At 45.0% G+C, this 17,127-nt stretch overlaps 1 protein-coding gene and 1 long non-coding RNA gene across 2 annotated transcripts; both read right to left on the bottom strand.

The window, feature by feature from the left end:
- Window positions 1-6,931: 6,931 nt before the first annotated feature.
- Window positions 6,932-8,475, bottom strand: LOC143818018 (uncharacterized). Its single transcript, XR_013224261.1, has 4 exons — window positions 8,343-8,475; window positions 8,085-8,261; window positions 7,933-8,010; window positions 6,932-7,482 (listed from the first exon to the last, which is right to left on the bottom strand). It is a non-coding gene; the product is annotated as an uncharacterized LOC143818018 (long non-coding RNA).
- A 6,866-nt stretch (window positions 8,476-15,341) lies between these two features.
- LOC143818016 (uncharacterized) lies at window positions 15,342-16,704 on the bottom strand. Its single transcript, XM_077299466.1, has 3 exons — window positions 16,267-16,704; window positions 16,124-16,155; window positions 15,342-15,855 (listed from the first exon to the last, which is right to left on the bottom strand). The coding sequence occupies exons 1-3, from the start codon at window positions 16,675-16,677 to the stop codon at window positions 15,792-15,794; spliced, it is 507 nt and encodes a 168-aa protein (XP_077155581.1). The 5' UTR covers window positions 16,678-16,704; the 3' UTR covers window positions 15,342-15,791.
- Between the last annotated feature and the right edge of the window lie 423 nt (window positions 16,705-17,127).

The following is a 17,127-nucleotide window of genomic DNA, read 5'->3' as shown; positions in this document are numbered from 1 at the left end:
ATGCCCAAGTGCTTTACAGAAGTTTATAATGCAGAGTCATGAAAATAAAAAATATTTTTTTTTCCGCAAAAAAAGATTTTTTAGCCCCCAAGTTTTTATTTTCACAAGAGTATCAGGAGAAATTGGACCCCAAAAGTTGTTGTCCAATTTATCCCGAGTACGCTGATGCTCCATATGTGGGGGTAAACCACTGTTTGGGCGCACGGCAGAGCTCAGAAGGTAGGGAGCACCATTTTACTTTTTGAGCACAAAATTGGCTGTGGCGTTTAGAGACCCCCTGATGTACCTAAACAGTGGAAACCCCCCAATTCTAACTCCAACCCTAACCCCAACACACCCCTAACCCTAATCCCAACCCGATCCATAATCCTAATCACAACCCTAACCCCCAAAACACCCCTAACCCTAATCCCAAAGCTAACCATAACCCTAATCAAAACCCTAAACCCAACACCCCCCTAAACCTAATCTCAACCCTAACCTCAAAACCTAACCCTAATCCCAATACACCCCTATCCTTAATCCCAACCCTAGCCTTAACCCGAATCCCAAACCTAACCCTAATCCCAAATGTAACCCTAATGCCAACCCTAATCCAAATCCTAATCCCAACTCTAACCCTAACTTTAGCCCCAACCCTAGCCCTAACCCTAACTTTAGCCCAAACCCTAACTTTAGCCCTAAACCTAGCCCCAACCCTAACCCTAACTTTAGCCCCAACCCTAGCCCTAACCCTAGCTCTAACCCTAATCCTAGCTCTAACCCTAACCCAAGCCCTAACCCTAACCCTAAGGCTATGTGCACATGTTGCGGATTTTGCTGCGGATCCACAGCGTTTCCCCAGCTGTGGGTCCGCAGCAGTTTCCCATGAGTTTACAGTACAATGTAAACCTATGGGAAACATAAAACGCTGTGCCCTTGCTGCGGAAAAAACCACACGGAAACGCAGCGGTTTACATTCCGCAGCATGTCAATTCTTTCTGCTGATTCCGCAGCGGTTTTACTCCTGCTCCATAATAGAAAACCGCAGGTGTAAAACCGCAGTGGAATCCGCACAAAAACCGCGGTACATCCACAGAGAACCATTCTATGTGTGCACATATCCTAACCCTACCCCTAACCCTAACCCTACCCCTAACCCTACCCCTAACCCTACCCCTAACCCTAACCCTAGCGCTAACCCTAACCCAACCCCTAACCCTACCCCTAACCCTAACCCTACCCCTAACCCTACCCCTAACCCTAACCCTATTTGGAAAATTGAAATTCATACATTTTTTTTATTTTATTATTTTTTTCTTACTAAGGGGGTGATAAAGGGGGGTATAATTTACCATTTTTTTTTATTTTGATCACTGTGATAGGATCTCACAGTGACCAAAATAAAAAAAAGAGGAAGAATTTTCTTCTGCCGGCCGGCAGATCATGGCGGGCGCACTGCGCATGCGCCCGCCATTTTCTTACCGGAGCAAGAAGCCGGCGGCCAGCAGAAGAAGCAGGAGGACCCAGGGACACCGGTAAGTATAACAAGGTCCCCGAATTCCCCTATTTCTCTGTCCTCTGATGTGCGATCACATCAGAGGACAGAGAATGACATCGCTTTTTTTTTTTTGCGGTCGCCGGTAAACAGTTAATTACCGGCGATCGCAAAACAGGAGTCGGTAAAAACCGACCCCGATCATGTTCTTTGGGGTCTCGGCTACCCCCGGCAGCCAAGACCCCAAAGAACATCCGGGTGCCGGGCGGCGGGCGCACTGCGCATGCGCCCGCCATTATTTCCCCGGAAAAAGATGGCGGCACCCATCGGGAGCCACAAGGAGCACCGGGGGAGGTAGGTGAGTATTGGGGGGCTATCGGGGACCACATTTCTCTGTCCTCCGATGTGCGATCACATCGGATGACAGAGAAATTAAATGGCAAATCGCGTTTTTTTTTTGTTGCGACCGCCGGTAAACGGTTAATTACCGGCGATCGCAAAACAGGGGTCGGTAAAAACCGACCCCGATCATGTTCTTTGGGGTCTCGGCTACCCCCGGCAGCCAAGACCCCAAAGAACATCCGGGTGCCGGGCGGCGGGCGCACTGCGCATGCGCCCGCCATTATTTCCCCGGAAAAAGATGGCGGCACCCATCGGGAGCCACGAGGAGCACCGGGGGAGGTAGGTGAGTATTGGGGGGCTATCGGGGACCACATTTCTCTGTCCTCCGATGTGCGATCACATCGGATGACAGAGAAATTAAATGGCAAATCGCGATTTTTTTTTGTTGCGACCGCCGGTAAACGGTTAATTACCGGCGATCGCCACTCGAGGGTCGGTAAAAACCCCCCGAATCATGTTCTCTGGGGTCTCGGCTACCCCCGGCAACCAAGACCCCAGAGAAAATCCGACTCTGGGGGGCGCTATTCACTTTTTCCACAGCGCCGTTAATTAACGGCGCTGTGGTTTAAGTACCCTTAGCGGCCGCCGTTAAAAGGCGTATCGGCGGTCGTTAAGGGGTTAATCATGTAGTATAAACTCCCATCAGCTTAGAGCATATGGACTATGCTTTAAGCGATGGAAACTTCTATAGCACAGAAAGTGGACATTAAGGTCGATGGCCTATCCTCTAGAATTTCCAAATTGGAAGCAATATCTCTTTAGTTGAAATTTCAACTACACGATGGTCTACGTCAGCTTCATTCTTAAAAATTGCAGCAAAACTTGGATCATATGAAGGGTAACCTGCAACACCGGGAACTGACATAATAATATAAATTTCCTGAGGCATCCTAATAAAGTTGCATATGAATTCTAGTCTTTGCAACAGAAATTTCAACAATAGAATGTATTTGGATGCTGTAAATCCACATTGTTTAGAAAACAAAGTGGATTTACCTGCGTGATTTGGACCTAGTGAAAATATGCTGCTCCAAATCGCTGCTACCTCCTGATCATGGAAATGTACCCTTAGTGATAATTTCATCTTCGGCTTGCTTAACTGTTCACAATAACAGTAATTTTCACCACTATCACCCCAAAACTTTTTACGTGTCTCTGTACAATCTATGAGCAAATAGGGGAGACACAAAAGATAAATGGTAACAAGAGTGTGAAAGACGACACTGGAGAGACCACACAGAATCCCACCATTGCCACCTCATGTGGTGAGCCCACACCTCGTCACTCCATCTGATGTCACCATTACATCAGATGGATCACATAATGCGGAATCCCCACTTTCACAAACGTGATATTTTGCACCCCCTGGAGACACGTAAGGTCAGCTTGATACAGTTTTACATAGATGCCTGGGAGGCCAACACAGACCCATGAAGGCATGGGGAGTGAGGATGTGACCCACAAAGTCACTGATGTAACACCACACTCGCTCACAACTCTGAGAAGCTGAGGGCTCCTTTCTCTAGCACTAAAGAAACAGTAGGTCTGCCAACAGTTTGTCATTAGATATAAGCCCAGTCCTTTTATGGAATTATATCGGGTCAGAAACTAGCCCACACAGCATAGAAAGCTAAACCGAGAAATGAACTTGTGGATTTGTGGATCAAGATAAAAGAGCAGCTCAAACTTTAATTATGCAGTGGGTACGGAAAGTATTCATACCCCTTTAAAATGTTCACTCTTTGCTTCATTGCAGCTTTTTGTTAAAATTCAAAAAAGTTCATTTTTTTCTCATTAATGTACACTATGCACCCAATCTTTACTGAAAAAAAACTGAAATGTAGTAATTTTGCAAATTTATTAAAAATGAAAAACTGAAATATCACATGGTCATAAGTAGGGTTGAGCGACTTTTGCTTTTTTAGGATCCAGTCGGGTTTTGTGAAACCCGACTGTCTCGAAAGTTGGATCGTGTGAAATCGGCCGATTATTGTGAAAAGTCGGGGGGCCGACCGAAACACGAAACCCAATGCAATCTCTCTCTCTCTCTCTCTCTCTCTCTCTCTCTCTCTCTCCTCCGTCCCTGCAAAATTTGTGTTTCACTGTGGGAATCGCTATATCCCAAACGTTAAGATGGCGGTTTTACCCCTTGTGACGCCGCACAAAGCGAGCCGGAACCCATGTCATCACGCTGCACACAAATGGTGGGGAAAGCGTCATACGAAACGTGACTTTGGCGTGAAGATCGCCGACCGTGTGGCCAATCCCACGCTGGGGTCCGGTCGGGTTTCACGACTTTGCCAAAAGTCAGCGACTTTTGAAAATGACCGATCCGTTTCGCTCAACCCTAGTCATAAGTATTTAGACGCTTTGCTCAGTATTGAGTAGAAGCACCCTTTTGAGCTAGTACAGCCAGGAGTCTTCATGGGAATGATGCAACAAGTTTTTCATACCAGGATTTGGGGATCCTCTGCCATTTTTCCTTGCAGATCCTCTCCAGTTTTGTCAGGTTGGATGGGGAACGTTGGTGGACAGCCATTTTCATGTCTCTCCAGAGATACTCAATTGGGTTTAGGTCAGGGCTTTGGTTGGGCCAGTTAACAATGGTCACAGAGTTGTTCTGAAACCACTCCTTTGTTATTTTAACTGTGTGCTTAGGGTCATTGTTAGTGTTGAGCATTCCGATACCGCAAGTATAGGGTATCGGCCGATACTTGCGGTATCGGAATTCCGATACCGAGATCCGATACTTTTGTGGTATCGGGAATCGGAAGTTCCCAGTGTATGGTTCCCAGGGTCTGAAGGAGAGGAAACTCTCCTTCAGACCCTGGGATCCATATCCATGTAAAAAATAAAGAATTAAAATAAAAAATAGGGATATACTCACCCTCTGACGCGCCCTGGTAGTAACCGGCAGCCTGCTTTGCTTAAAATGAGCGCGTTCAGCACCTTCCATGACGTCACGGCTTCTGATTGGTCGCGTGCCACTCATGTGACCGCCACGCGACCAATCACAAGCCGCGACGTCATTCTCCGGCCCTAAACTCCTCATTCTAGGAATTTAGGACCTGAGTATGATGTCGCGGCTTGTGATTGGTCGCGTGGCGGTCACATGAGCGGCACGTGACTAATCAGAAGCCGTGATGTCATGGAAGGTGCTGAACGCGCTCATTTTAAGCAAAGCAGGCTGCCGGTAAACAGCGGTAAGGTGCAGGTGCCTCCGGACGGGTGAGTATATCAATATTTTTTATTTTAATTCTTTATTTTACACATTAATATGGATCCCAGGGCCTGAAGGAGAGTTTCCTCTCCTTCAGACCCTGGGAACCATCAGGATACCTTCCGATACTTGGTGTCCCATTGACTTGTATTGGTATCGGGTATCGGTATCGGCCATATCCGATACTTTTCGGGTATCGGCCGATACTATCCCATACCGATACTTTCAAGTATCGGACGGTATCGCTCAACACTAGTCATTGTCTTGTTGGCTGGTAAACCTTCTGCCAAGTCAGAGGTCCAGAGCACTCTGGAAGAGGTTTTCATCCAGGATATCTCTGTACTTGGCCGCTTTCATGTTTCCTTCAATGACAACCAGTCATCCTGTCCCTGCAGCTGATAAACACACTCATAGCATGATGTCGCCACCACCATGTTTCCCTTTTGGGATTATAATGGGCAGGTGATGAACAGTGCCTGGTTTTCTCCACACATACCACTTAGAATTATCACCAAAGAGGTCTATCTTCATCTCATCTTACCAAAGAATCTTATTATATATGCAAGACATATGAAAGCCCTTATGTGGGATTTCATATGTTTTGCACTGAGGAGAGGATTCCATCAGGCCACTCTGCCATAAAGCCCAACTGGTGGAGGGCTGCAGCGTTAGTTGACTTTGTGAAACTTTCTCTCATCTCCATACTGCAACTCTGAAGCTCAGCCACAGTGATCTTGGGGTTCTTCCTTTACCTCTCTCACCAATGCTCTTGTCCCACGATTGCTTAGTTTGGCTGTACGGCCAGGTCTAGGAAATATTCTGGTGGTCCCAAACTTCTTTCATTTAAGGATTATGGAGGCCACTGTGCTCTTAGATATAGAAACAAAGAGAGAGGGGAGCACACATGAATGGTATCAGCCAGGAAAAGAATGCAGAAAGGTCATAGACCTACTCACCGCAGACAGTTATGCTGGACAAGCATAACAATGTGGAATGGCTCAGAAGGATTCCTAGTCCTGTACGGCAGATGAATGGCAGCCTTTTTTTTTATTTATTGCCACCTGAAGAAGACAGTGATTGGCTGTTGAAAAGACAACATATGCTGCAGTAATATCAGCCAGGGACCCTCAGACCAGACCATATCTCTTTCACACATCCCCCTCCCAACATCTTCAACAAGACAGAAGCTGCTCCGCTCCTCCTCCCACTGATAACTCCATAAAGGTACCGTCACACTAAGCAACGTCGCAGCGATATAGCCAGCGATGCGACCGAAACAAGATTGCTGGAGCGTCGCTGTTTAGGTCGCTGTAGAGACGTCAAACACAACAACGCCAGAGCGATGCAGGAGCGATCCAGTGACGTAGCGGCAACCAATTTATCGCTGTCGCTGGTTGCTCGCTCCATGTCAAACAGCCAGAGTGTGTTGACTTGACACACCCAAAGGGGCGTTGTAGTGTAGCCAGATAGGCGTGTTTTAGTATAGGGAGACCCCCAGGATGTGACGCATCGGCGTCCTGTAATATAAACCGCGACTCTGCAGCGATACAGGACTTGTATATTTGCAAGCATTATCGTCCCGTTGTGCCTTTCCAGCGTCCTGTTCAGAACGCCCCTCCACCTACGATCCTCTTCTCCCGGGAGCGTCCTGTTTGTAATCGCCATACACAGTATATTGTTGGCGTCTTCATTGGATCTCACTTGCGCTCTGATAGAAAAGGCACTGAATCTGTCTAGACACCGGCAGCTGTTGGAGAAACCATTTTCTGGTTGTGGCTGGATCTCTTCTTGCTCTTCAACGGTAAGTACTATGTTTCTGTGTTTTGTTTTTTTTTATTTATGTTTCTTGTGTGTGCTATGCAGTAATGTTTATCAATGTAGTAGGTTTAATGATGTATGTAACATCTCTGGCTGCCTTGTTGTGCATCAGGCAAGCGGACGCACAAGATGGAGGCACTTTAGGAGGTGGTTAACAAACACTTTTTTGCTGGCAGCCATTTTCAGCGTAAAATGTACGCAAAGCTAAACCTACTCTTTGTCGCTGACCGTGCATTTTGTGCGCAGACTATATGTAAGGGTAAACCAACTCTTTTCTTTTGTGTCTGCCTTGGCTTGGCTGGCCCTGGCCTGCTCCGCTTGTTAATGATATCAGCACACAAAAAAACGGTAACATAAATTTTTTAATAACACAATTATAAAATAACATAAAAAAAAAAAAAAAAAAACCTCCCACGGCGTCACCGCTGGTGGGCAATGAGGCGCTGGAGCATGCGCCCCTGTTGCTTAACCTGCTCCGCAATATCTTTTGCTGCCTCCAGCAGGCGCCCTGTAGATTTCTCCAGGCGCTTGTGCCTGGTCAGCAGCTGTTTCACGGTGGCTGTTTCTGTGGTTAGAAGAGGTAGCAGTAAGGGTATGTTGACACATTGGGTATTTGCAGTGTTTAGTACGCTCCGTGTAACATCCGCAACTGCTCTACCTCATTTCTATGCGTTATTGTCCGGGACATAGTACTGGATGTAATAAAATTTTTCGGCTACACAGTGCTAAAAATTAACATGCTGCGTTTCATTAATACGCACTTGTGTTCACCTGCCGAAAGCTGTTTTGGACCCCGGGGGACGTAACAGACATCTGAATGTGAGTATGTATGTAGTGGTTTTTTTTTTTTTTTTTTTGGGCTTGATCGTGATCGATGGCAAGTAGTTTTGTCTCTGTGTAACTTTAGCTCTGTGATTGGCAAACTTTATTTTTTATTATTATTTTTATTTTTATTTTTTTTTAATGCCAAATGTGACATCCCACCGATACCCCCTCCCCCTGTCTGTCTACTTACGGAGATGTGATGCCGGTTCATCTTCCCCTGAACTGCTACTGCTGCTCAGCTCCCAGCCCCTCGCTTGGGCCACGCCAACTACGGAACATAATACAAATCAGGTTAACAATTGGACACGCCGTGGGGAACAGCTGGCAGTTTGGGTCACTTACCCAATGCTCCTGTGCTGCCTTGTGGCGAAAAGTTAGCAGACCCGGGGGAGGAGGACACTTGCTGTAGCGGTGGTGTACAGGCCGGTGAAGGGGTTGTGGCTGGGGAAGGCGTTATGGCAGCTGGAGGAGTTGAGGCAGAAGGAGGGGTTCGAACTCCCCTGGTCCTCCTACCTGCATCTGCAATGTATACAATATTTCAGCTCCCCTGTAATTTACCGTATACAGTAAAAAAACAAAAAAGACTGATGGTTAACATACGTGACGGGCCGGGCTGTAGGCTGACGCTCGTGGCAGATGTGCTGCTGTGACCGGGTGCCAGCTGACTGCGCCGTCTCTCTACACAAACATTAAAGCAACACAATGTTTACACACCGAAAAGTATACGATTCCCTCGGTGTCATTGGTAAGAAAAAAAATAGCTGGCTATCCCAAATTTTGGGTTGCAAAACCTACGTACATATTTAGAAAATAGACAGCACTCTTCACAGTGATGCAATACTCTGCATTGTGTGGGGGCTCTGTCTTCTATCTCGGACTTATTTTATACTAGTTTATGTTCATGAGTGTGCCAAGCATTAGTTGGCTTCTAAAACCTAGTGTTATATATATATATATTTATATATATATATATATATATATATATATATATATATATATATATATATATATATATATATATATATATATATATATATACACATACACACATACCATTTTTTCCTGCCATCTAATGCTCGGCACGCTCTTTCCTATATAATTTACGCTGCTGTTCATTAAACTTTGATAAACAATGACTCAATTCATGATGGGTGGGGGAGGGATTGCGTGTGCTGTTATCTTGTCTGTTTGTGTGTGCTAATGGGGTTGGGGGACTGATTGTGTGTGTGTTCCTTGTTTGTGTGTGCTAAATGGGGGGTGGAAGTGATTGTGTGTAGTGTTATCTTGTTTGTGTGTGCTAATGGGGTTGGGGGGAGTGATTGTGTGTGTGTTCCTTGTTTGTGTGTGCTAATGGGGTGGGCGAGGGATTGTATGTGGTGCTCTCTTTTGTGTGTGTGTTTAAATTGGTTAGGGGGAGTGCTTTTGAGTGGTGATCCGACAGACCCACATAGATAGATAGACCCACATAGATAGATAGACCCACATAGATAGATAGACCCACATAGATAGATAGATAGATAGACCCACATAGATAGATAGACCCACATAGATAGACCCACATAGATAGATAGATAGACCCACATAGATAGATAGACCCACATAGATAGATAGACCCACATAGATAGATAGATAGACCCACATAGATAGATAGACCCACATAGATAGATAGACCCACATAGATAGATAGACCCACATAGATAGAATCCCATCGTTCGTTGCGGATCGTTTAAACAAATTGGACATAACCCAGCGAAGCCACGCGGAGAGGGACATGTTTGAAGTTTTGACTACGGCAGCGGATGGAAAACTGACAGAGACTTCGAAGTTTACCTGCACCGAACATGAGCCCTCGGGCCAGGCTTTTTGGGGACAGCAGCAAGGGCCCATGAACTGCACTCCTGTCCGCATACCAGCCCCACATCATTTCCAGTTCAGGACACCTCCTCCTCCTCGTTTTGGTGACTTCTCACAAGACTATTCTGCGCCCACACAACAGTTCAGCGAGATGGACACCTACTATCAAGATCTGTAGGGTTCTCGTCTTACCAAACTTTATCCTTTCATAAAAAGCGTTTTTGGTTTTTTTTTGGTCTTCTATCTCGGACTTCACAGTGATGCAATACTCTGCATTGTGTGGGGGCTCTGGTGGTTAATGCTGTGTGCCGGCTGGGACACATATTATTGCATCACTAGTGAGCGGCTAACGGCTGTACGCTTCTCCCGATCCCCCTCACTCGTCACCGCGCGTCTCCTGATTCAACCATATTTGTACTTACCAGCTCTTGCCTCTGCCCGCAACTGGGCCAGCATTTGTGGGTTTTTGTACCGCAGGTCTGCCCACTTTTTCCGCAGTTGGAGAGCACTGCGGCGTATCGCAAACCGCTCCAACATTTTTTTGCGAAATGTGGCGCAGCACACCCTGCTTGTGCAGGTTCAGGTGGGCTGGTGCACTCCGGTGGCCTTCGTAGTCCAGCTCATCCATTTTCCCCACAAAAAAAATCAACTCTGGTTGCCCCATGGGTGCAGAACGCTGGCGCGCCGCCATTTTGCAGGGAAACAGGCTAGACGGCACGCCCAGGGGTGGTACTACACACGGGGCGTGATGGCGCATGATCCGCATCGCTATAGCGTCTTCGGTTTTCCACAGCGTCGCGGTTTGCGGCATCGATATACACAGCGTCGCGGTTGTGGATCCTGCTTATGAACAGACTGTTTTGCGTTCCCGTTTCAATCCGCAGCGGTCATCATTCCGTGTTTCAACATCATTGCCATGTCTATGTTACATATATCAAGTATGCAAGCACCAATTATGCGATGTGTGAACATAACTATACAGTTTTGCTTGTCTTGTGCTGATGTTAATTTTTTTTTTTTTTTTTTTTACTCTAGGTTACAATGTCTATGAATGATGTCCCTGTGTTGGTAGCGGCTGCGTTGTTGGTTGAAGCTCACCGCCAGCAGGAGGCTCATGCGCGGATCTCTCGTGCAAAGCGACAGCGCCGCATGTGGACCAGACAGTGGCTGCAGAAGAGGAATCAATTGTCCCATATGGGCCTAATAAGGGAACTGCAGGAGAACAACCCGCATGATTTCAGGAACTACCTGCGAATGTCGGAGGATTCCTTTAATGTGCTACTTGCTGCTGTGGAACCTTCTATCAGGCGGCAAAATACCAAGATGAGAGCTGCTATCCCTGTGGATGAGAGACTGGCTGTCACGCTGCGGTTCCTGGCGACTGGCAGGTCTATGCAAGACTTGCATTACTGTGCAGCTATTTCCCGATCCCTGCTCAGCGTCATCATCCCAGAGACATGTAAAGCTATTGTCTCAGCTTTACAGCGCACTTACATGCCTTTCCCGGAGACCCAGGAGGATTGGAAACAGATTTCCCATGGTTTTCAGCAGCAATGGCAGTTTCCAAATTGCGGTGGGGCCTTGGACGGGAAACATGTCCGCATCACCCAACCACCACACACTGGCTCATTTTTTTATAATTACAAGGGTTATTTCAGCATTATTCTCATGGCCCTCGTTAATGCTAACTATGAATTTATAACTGTTGCTGCTGGGATGAATGGGAGAGTGTCTGATGGCGGAGTTTTTGAGAACAGCGATTTTGGGGACCGTTTGAAAGAACACAAACTAAATTTGCCGCCCAACAGCGACACAAGTGGAAACCTGAACTTTGTGTTTGTCGGAGATGAGGCGTTCCCACTGCATCCTAACCTTCTGAAGCCCTACTCCCAGAGAACTCTGACACCGGAGCGACAAATTTTTAATTACAGACTTTCCAGAGCTCGACGCGTTGTGGAGAATGCTTTTGGGATTATGGCAAACCGATTTCGTGTTTTCCACACTGCTGTCAACATGAAACTGTCGTCTATTGACTCTGTGGTGCTTGCCTGTTGTGTTCTGCACAACTTTCTACGCCGCCGTGATGCCAGTGCATACAGCCCTCCACAATATGGTGACTCTGTTGACCCTGCAAACGGAAATGTAACCCAGGGCGAATGGCGTCTAGACGAGCACAGGGTTTCAGGCTTGGAAAGTCTTGGAGCCCGAAGGAACTATGATGATGCAACGATTTGCAGGGACAAGTACTGTGACTTTTTCAATGGCCCAGGGGCTGTCCCATGGCAGCATCTCCAGCAGTAGTGCTTCACTTGTGCTATGCATTTTGTTCGACATTTTTAAGGGTTTATGTGCTCTCGTGTACCATTTTCTTAATGATGCCCCATGCAATTAATTTGTATGTCTCAATGTGTACATTAATAAAAATATCTATCTATACACATACTGTTGTTCTCCATCTAACTTAAGAATCATCGTAGTCAACAGCATCCTATGCCCTTGCGCTTTCCTTTATTATCTATATATCTATCTATGTGGGTCTATCTATCTATGTGGGTCTATCAATCTATCTATGTGGGTCTATCTATCTATCTATGTGGGTCTATCTATCTATCTATGTGGGTCTATCTATCTATCTATGTGGGTCTATCTATCTATGTGGGTCTATCTATCTATCTATCTATGTGGGTCTATCTATCTATGTGGGTCTATCTATCTATGTGGGTCTATCTATCTATGTGGGTCTATCAATCTATCTATGTGGGTCTATCTATCTATCTATGTGGGTCTATCTATCTATCTATGTGGGTCTATCTATCTATGTGGGTCTATCTATCTATGTGGGTCTATCTATCTATGTGGGTCTATCTATCTATGTGGGTCTATCTATCTATCTATGTGGGTCTATCTATCCATCTATCTGGGTCTATCTATCTATGTGGGTCTATCTATCTATCTATGTGGGTCTATCTATCTATGTGGGTCTATCTATATATGTGGGTCTATCTATCTATGTGGGTCTATCTATGTGGGTCTATCTATCTATGTGGGTCTATCTATCTATCTATGTGGGTCTATCTATCCATCTATCTGGGTCTATCTATCTATGTGGGTCTATCTATCTATCTATGTGGGTCTATCAATCTATCTATGTGGGTCTATCTATCTATCTATGTGGGTCTATCTATCTATGTGGGTCTATCTATCTATCTATCTATGTGGGTCTATCTATCTATGTGGGTCTATCTATCTATGTGGGTCTATCTATCTATGTGGGTCTATCTATCTATCTATCTATCTATCTATGTGGGTCTATCTATCTATGTGGGTCTATCTATCTATGTGGGTCTATCTATCTATGTGGGTCTATCTATCTATCTATCTATGTGGGTCTATCTATCTATGTGGGTCTATCTATCTATGTGGGTCTATCTATCTATCTATGTGGGTCTATCTATCTATGTGGGTCTATCTATCTATGTGGGTCTATCTATGTGGGTCTATCTATCTATGTGGGTCTATCTATCTATCTATGTGGGTCTATCTATCCATCTATCTGGGTCTATCTATCTATGTGGGTCTATCTATCTATCTATGTGGGTCTATCAATCTATCTATGTGGGTCTATCTATCTATCTATGTGGGTCTATCTATCTATGTGGGTCTATCTATCTATCTATCTATGTGGGTCTATCTATCTATGTGGGTCTATCTATCTATGTGGGTCTATCTATCTATGTGGGTCTATCTATCTATGTGGGTCTATCTATCTATGTGGGTCTATCTATCTATCTATCTATGTGGGTCTATCTATCTATGTGGGTCTATCTATCTATGTGGGTCTATCTATCTATGTGGGTCTATCTATCTATCTATCTATGTGGGTCTATCTATCTATGTGGGTCTATCTATCTATGTGGGTCTATCTATCTATGTGGGTCTATCTATCTATCTATGTGGGTCTATCTATCTATGTGGGTCTATCTATCTATGTGGGTCTATCAATCTATCTATGTGGGTCTATCTATCTATCTATCTATGTGGGTCTATCTATCTATGTGGGTCTATCTATCTATCTATGTGGGTCTATCTATCTATCTATGTGGGTCTATCTATGTGGGTCTATCTATCTATGTGGGTCTATCTATCTATCTATGTGGGTCTATCTATCTATGTGGGTCTATCTATCTATGTGGGTCTATCAATCTATCTATGTGGGTCTATCTATCTATCTATCTATCTATCTATCTATGTGGGTCTATCTATCTATCTATGTGGGTCTATCTATCTATCTATGTGGGTCTATCTATGTGGGTCTATCTATCTATGTGGGTCTATCTATCTATCTATGTGGGTCTATCTATCCATCTATCTGGGTCTATCTATCTATGTGGGTCTATCTATCTATCTATGTGGGTCTATCTATCTATCTATCTATGTGGGTCTATCAATCTATCTATGTGGGTCTATCAATCTATCTATGTGGGTCTATCTATCTATCTATCTATGTGGGTCTATCTATCTATGTGGGTCTATCTATCTATGTGGGTCTATCTATCTATGTGGGTCTATCTATCTATGTGGGTCTATCTATCTATCTATGTGGGTCTATCAATCTATCTATGTGGGTCTATCTATCTATCTATGTGGGTCTATCTATCTATGTGGGTCTATCTATCTATCTATGTGGGTCTATCTATCTATGTGGGTCTATCTATCTATGTGGGTCTATCTATCTATGTGGGTCTATCTATCTATGTGGGTCTATCTATCTATGTGGGTCTGTCGGATCACCACTCAAAAGCACTCCCCCTAACCAATTTAAACACACACACAAAAGAGAACACCACAAACAAGATAACACCACACACAATCACTCCCCCGACCCCATTGGCACACACAAACAAGGAACACACACACAATCACTCCCCCCAACCCCATTAGCACACACAAACAAGATAACACCACACACAATCAGTCCCCCGACCCCATTAGCACACACAAACAAGATAACACCACACACAATCACTCCCCCGACCCCATTGGCACACACAAACAAGGAACACACACACAATCACTCCCCCCAACTCCATTAGCACACACAAACAAGATAACACCACACACAATCAGTCCCCCGACACCATTAGCACACACAAACAAGGAACACACACACAATCACTCCCCCCAACCCCATTAGCACACACAAACAAGATAACACCACACACAATCACTTCCACCCCCCATTTAGCACACACAAACAAGGAACACACACACAATCAGTCCCCCAACCCCATTAGCACACACAAACAGACAAGATAACAGCACACGCAATCCCTCCCCCACCCCTAAAATACACACACAGAAGATGGAACCACACACAATCGCACCCCCACCCACCATGAATTGAGTCATTGTTTATCAAATTTTAATGAACAGCAGCGTAAATTATATAGGAAAGAGCGTGCCGAGCATTAGATGGCAGGAAAAAATGGTATGTGTGTATGTGTATATATATATATATATATATATATATATATATATATATATATATATATATATATATATATATATATATATATATATATATAAATATATATATATCACTAGGTTTTAGAAGCCAACTAATGCTTGGCACACTCATGAACAGAAACTAGTATAAAATAAGTCCGAGATAGAAGACCAAAAAAAAAAACCCACATATTATGAAAGGATAACGTTTTTTAAGACGAGAACCCTACAGATCTTGATAGTAGGTGTCCATCTCGCTGAACTGTTGTGTGGGCGCAGAATGGTCTTGTGAGAAGTCACCAAAACGAGGAGGAGGAGGTGTCCTGAACTGGAAACGATGTGGGGCTGGTCTGCGGACAGGAGTGCAGTTCATGGGCCCTTGCTGCTGTCCCCAAAAAGCCTGGCCAGAGGGCTCATGTTCGGTGCAGGTAAACTTCGATGTCTCTGTCAGTTTTCCTGCCGCTGCCGCAGTCAAAACTTCAAACATGACCCTCTCCGCGTGGCTTCGCTGGGTTATGTCCAAATTGTTTAAACGATCCGCAACAAACGATGGGAATCCGTTGAGCTGGTTACTGGCATGCTGCTTCATGATGTCGGTGGCCAGTGACAGTAGATCCACAGGTGGGGCTCCAGTCGCCTTTCTTTTGCGTGATGGTCGCTGTGAACATGTCTGCTCCTCGACACACAAGCTTACGGAGGACCGAGGTGTCTCGCCATCATTGCCTTGCGGTTCTTGAAGCTGTGTAGGAGGCACCTGCGAGTAAAGTAAAAAAAAAAAATTATTCAATAATATTCAAACAAATGTGCCCTAGAGAGCCCCCACCTCCCCAACACCTCTGGACGTCTGTGATAAGCTATGAGGAACAGTTCTCTATGTAGCAAACCACAGGGCTTACAGAGCTGTGCTGAACTACTTTTGGCGGGCTATACTATACGAATGTGCAGAAGACACAAACGTTACATTTAAGTTTGACTTTTTAAAATAAGACAGCATTTAAAAGGGAAGGACTGTTTGGACATACTTATCTGAACAGGAAGTGGCAACTGTTATTATCTAGTGGATTAAACATGAAAAATGTGAATTAGTATAATTGGAAACCGTGCAGTCTCATAAAGACACAAGACACACGGCATGCTACAAGCAGGGAACCTAGGGGGTACTTACATGCTCGTCAGGAGACTCTGGCAGGATCTCTTGGGTTGCTGGTGCACAATAGCTTGACACGCTCCGTAACGGCCGAGGGATTTCCTGGTCCCGAGTGAACTCCATCAGATCATAGTACCACAACTTGGGCACATAGATGTCATCGGTTCCGGCCCCAGACTTGACGGACTTTTCCACCTTGTTTAGTTCTTTTTTGTACACTGTGCGTAGAGCGTGTATCTTCTTCCGCACAATGATTTCATCCACCGTCTCAGTGGGATGATGCTGCTTGTACACGGCCATCAGTTTTCCGTAGGCATCCTTCTTCTTGTAGCGGTCGCTGTAATCAGAAGACTTGATCTTCCACAAACAGGGCAGGGAGCGGTACATCTCGATGAATTCCCTAACAAATTCCTGTTCATTGGCAGACATCTGAAAGAAAGAAATAGATAAGTTACAGTTTACAGTTGTATAAACCTGTAAATGGCTGACAGCCAGCACTAAAGTCCATATGTTAACTTTTCCATAAAGTGAAAGCATAAAAAACTGCTGCCCACCCAGCACCAAAGTGGATTTGTTAAGAAACATACACATATACATGCATTGCTGCGAAAAGATGATAAAAACAGAATAAAAATATCACTTACCATTGAAAAGCTGTATGAACTGTAAAGAGGCTGTATAAAAAAAAAAAAAACAAGAATGAAGACGATGCAAAGTTCTTGATTTTCAAACAGGACGCTACCGTGAGCCTTGGAAGATGCGGGCGGACGGACGTCCCAGACAGGTTGCTCCCGTGTGGCTGAAGAAGCTGGAAGATCGAAGACGTTGAAAAGTTCTGTATCTGGAGGCGCAGGGTGGAACGTTCCGGACAGGACGTAC

Source organism: Ranitomeya variabilis, chromosome 3, assembly GCF_051348905.1.
Source record: "Ranitomeya variabilis isolate aRanVar5 chromosome 3, aRanVar5.hap1, whole genome shotgun sequence".
Classification (NCBI taxonomy): Eukaryota; Metazoa; Chordata; class Amphibia; order Anura; family Dendrobatidae; genus Ranitomeya; species Ranitomeya variabilis.
This window is presented reverse-complemented; position numbering and strand designations above follow the sequence as displayed.

Coding starts and splice junctions, on each gene's coding strand:
- LOC143818016 (XM_077299466.1), bottom strand. CDS start 16,677: ATGTCTGCCAATGAACAGGAATTTGTTAGGGAATTCATCGAGATGTAC. Junction 16,156..16,266: donor CAGAGTCTCCTGACGAGCAT/GTAAGTACCCCC, acceptor TTAATCCACTAG/ATAATAACAGTTGCCACTTC. Junction 15,856..16,123: donor GCCACTTCCTGTTCAGATAA/GTATGTCCAAAC, acceptor CTTTACTCGCAG/GTGCCTCCTACACAGCTTCA.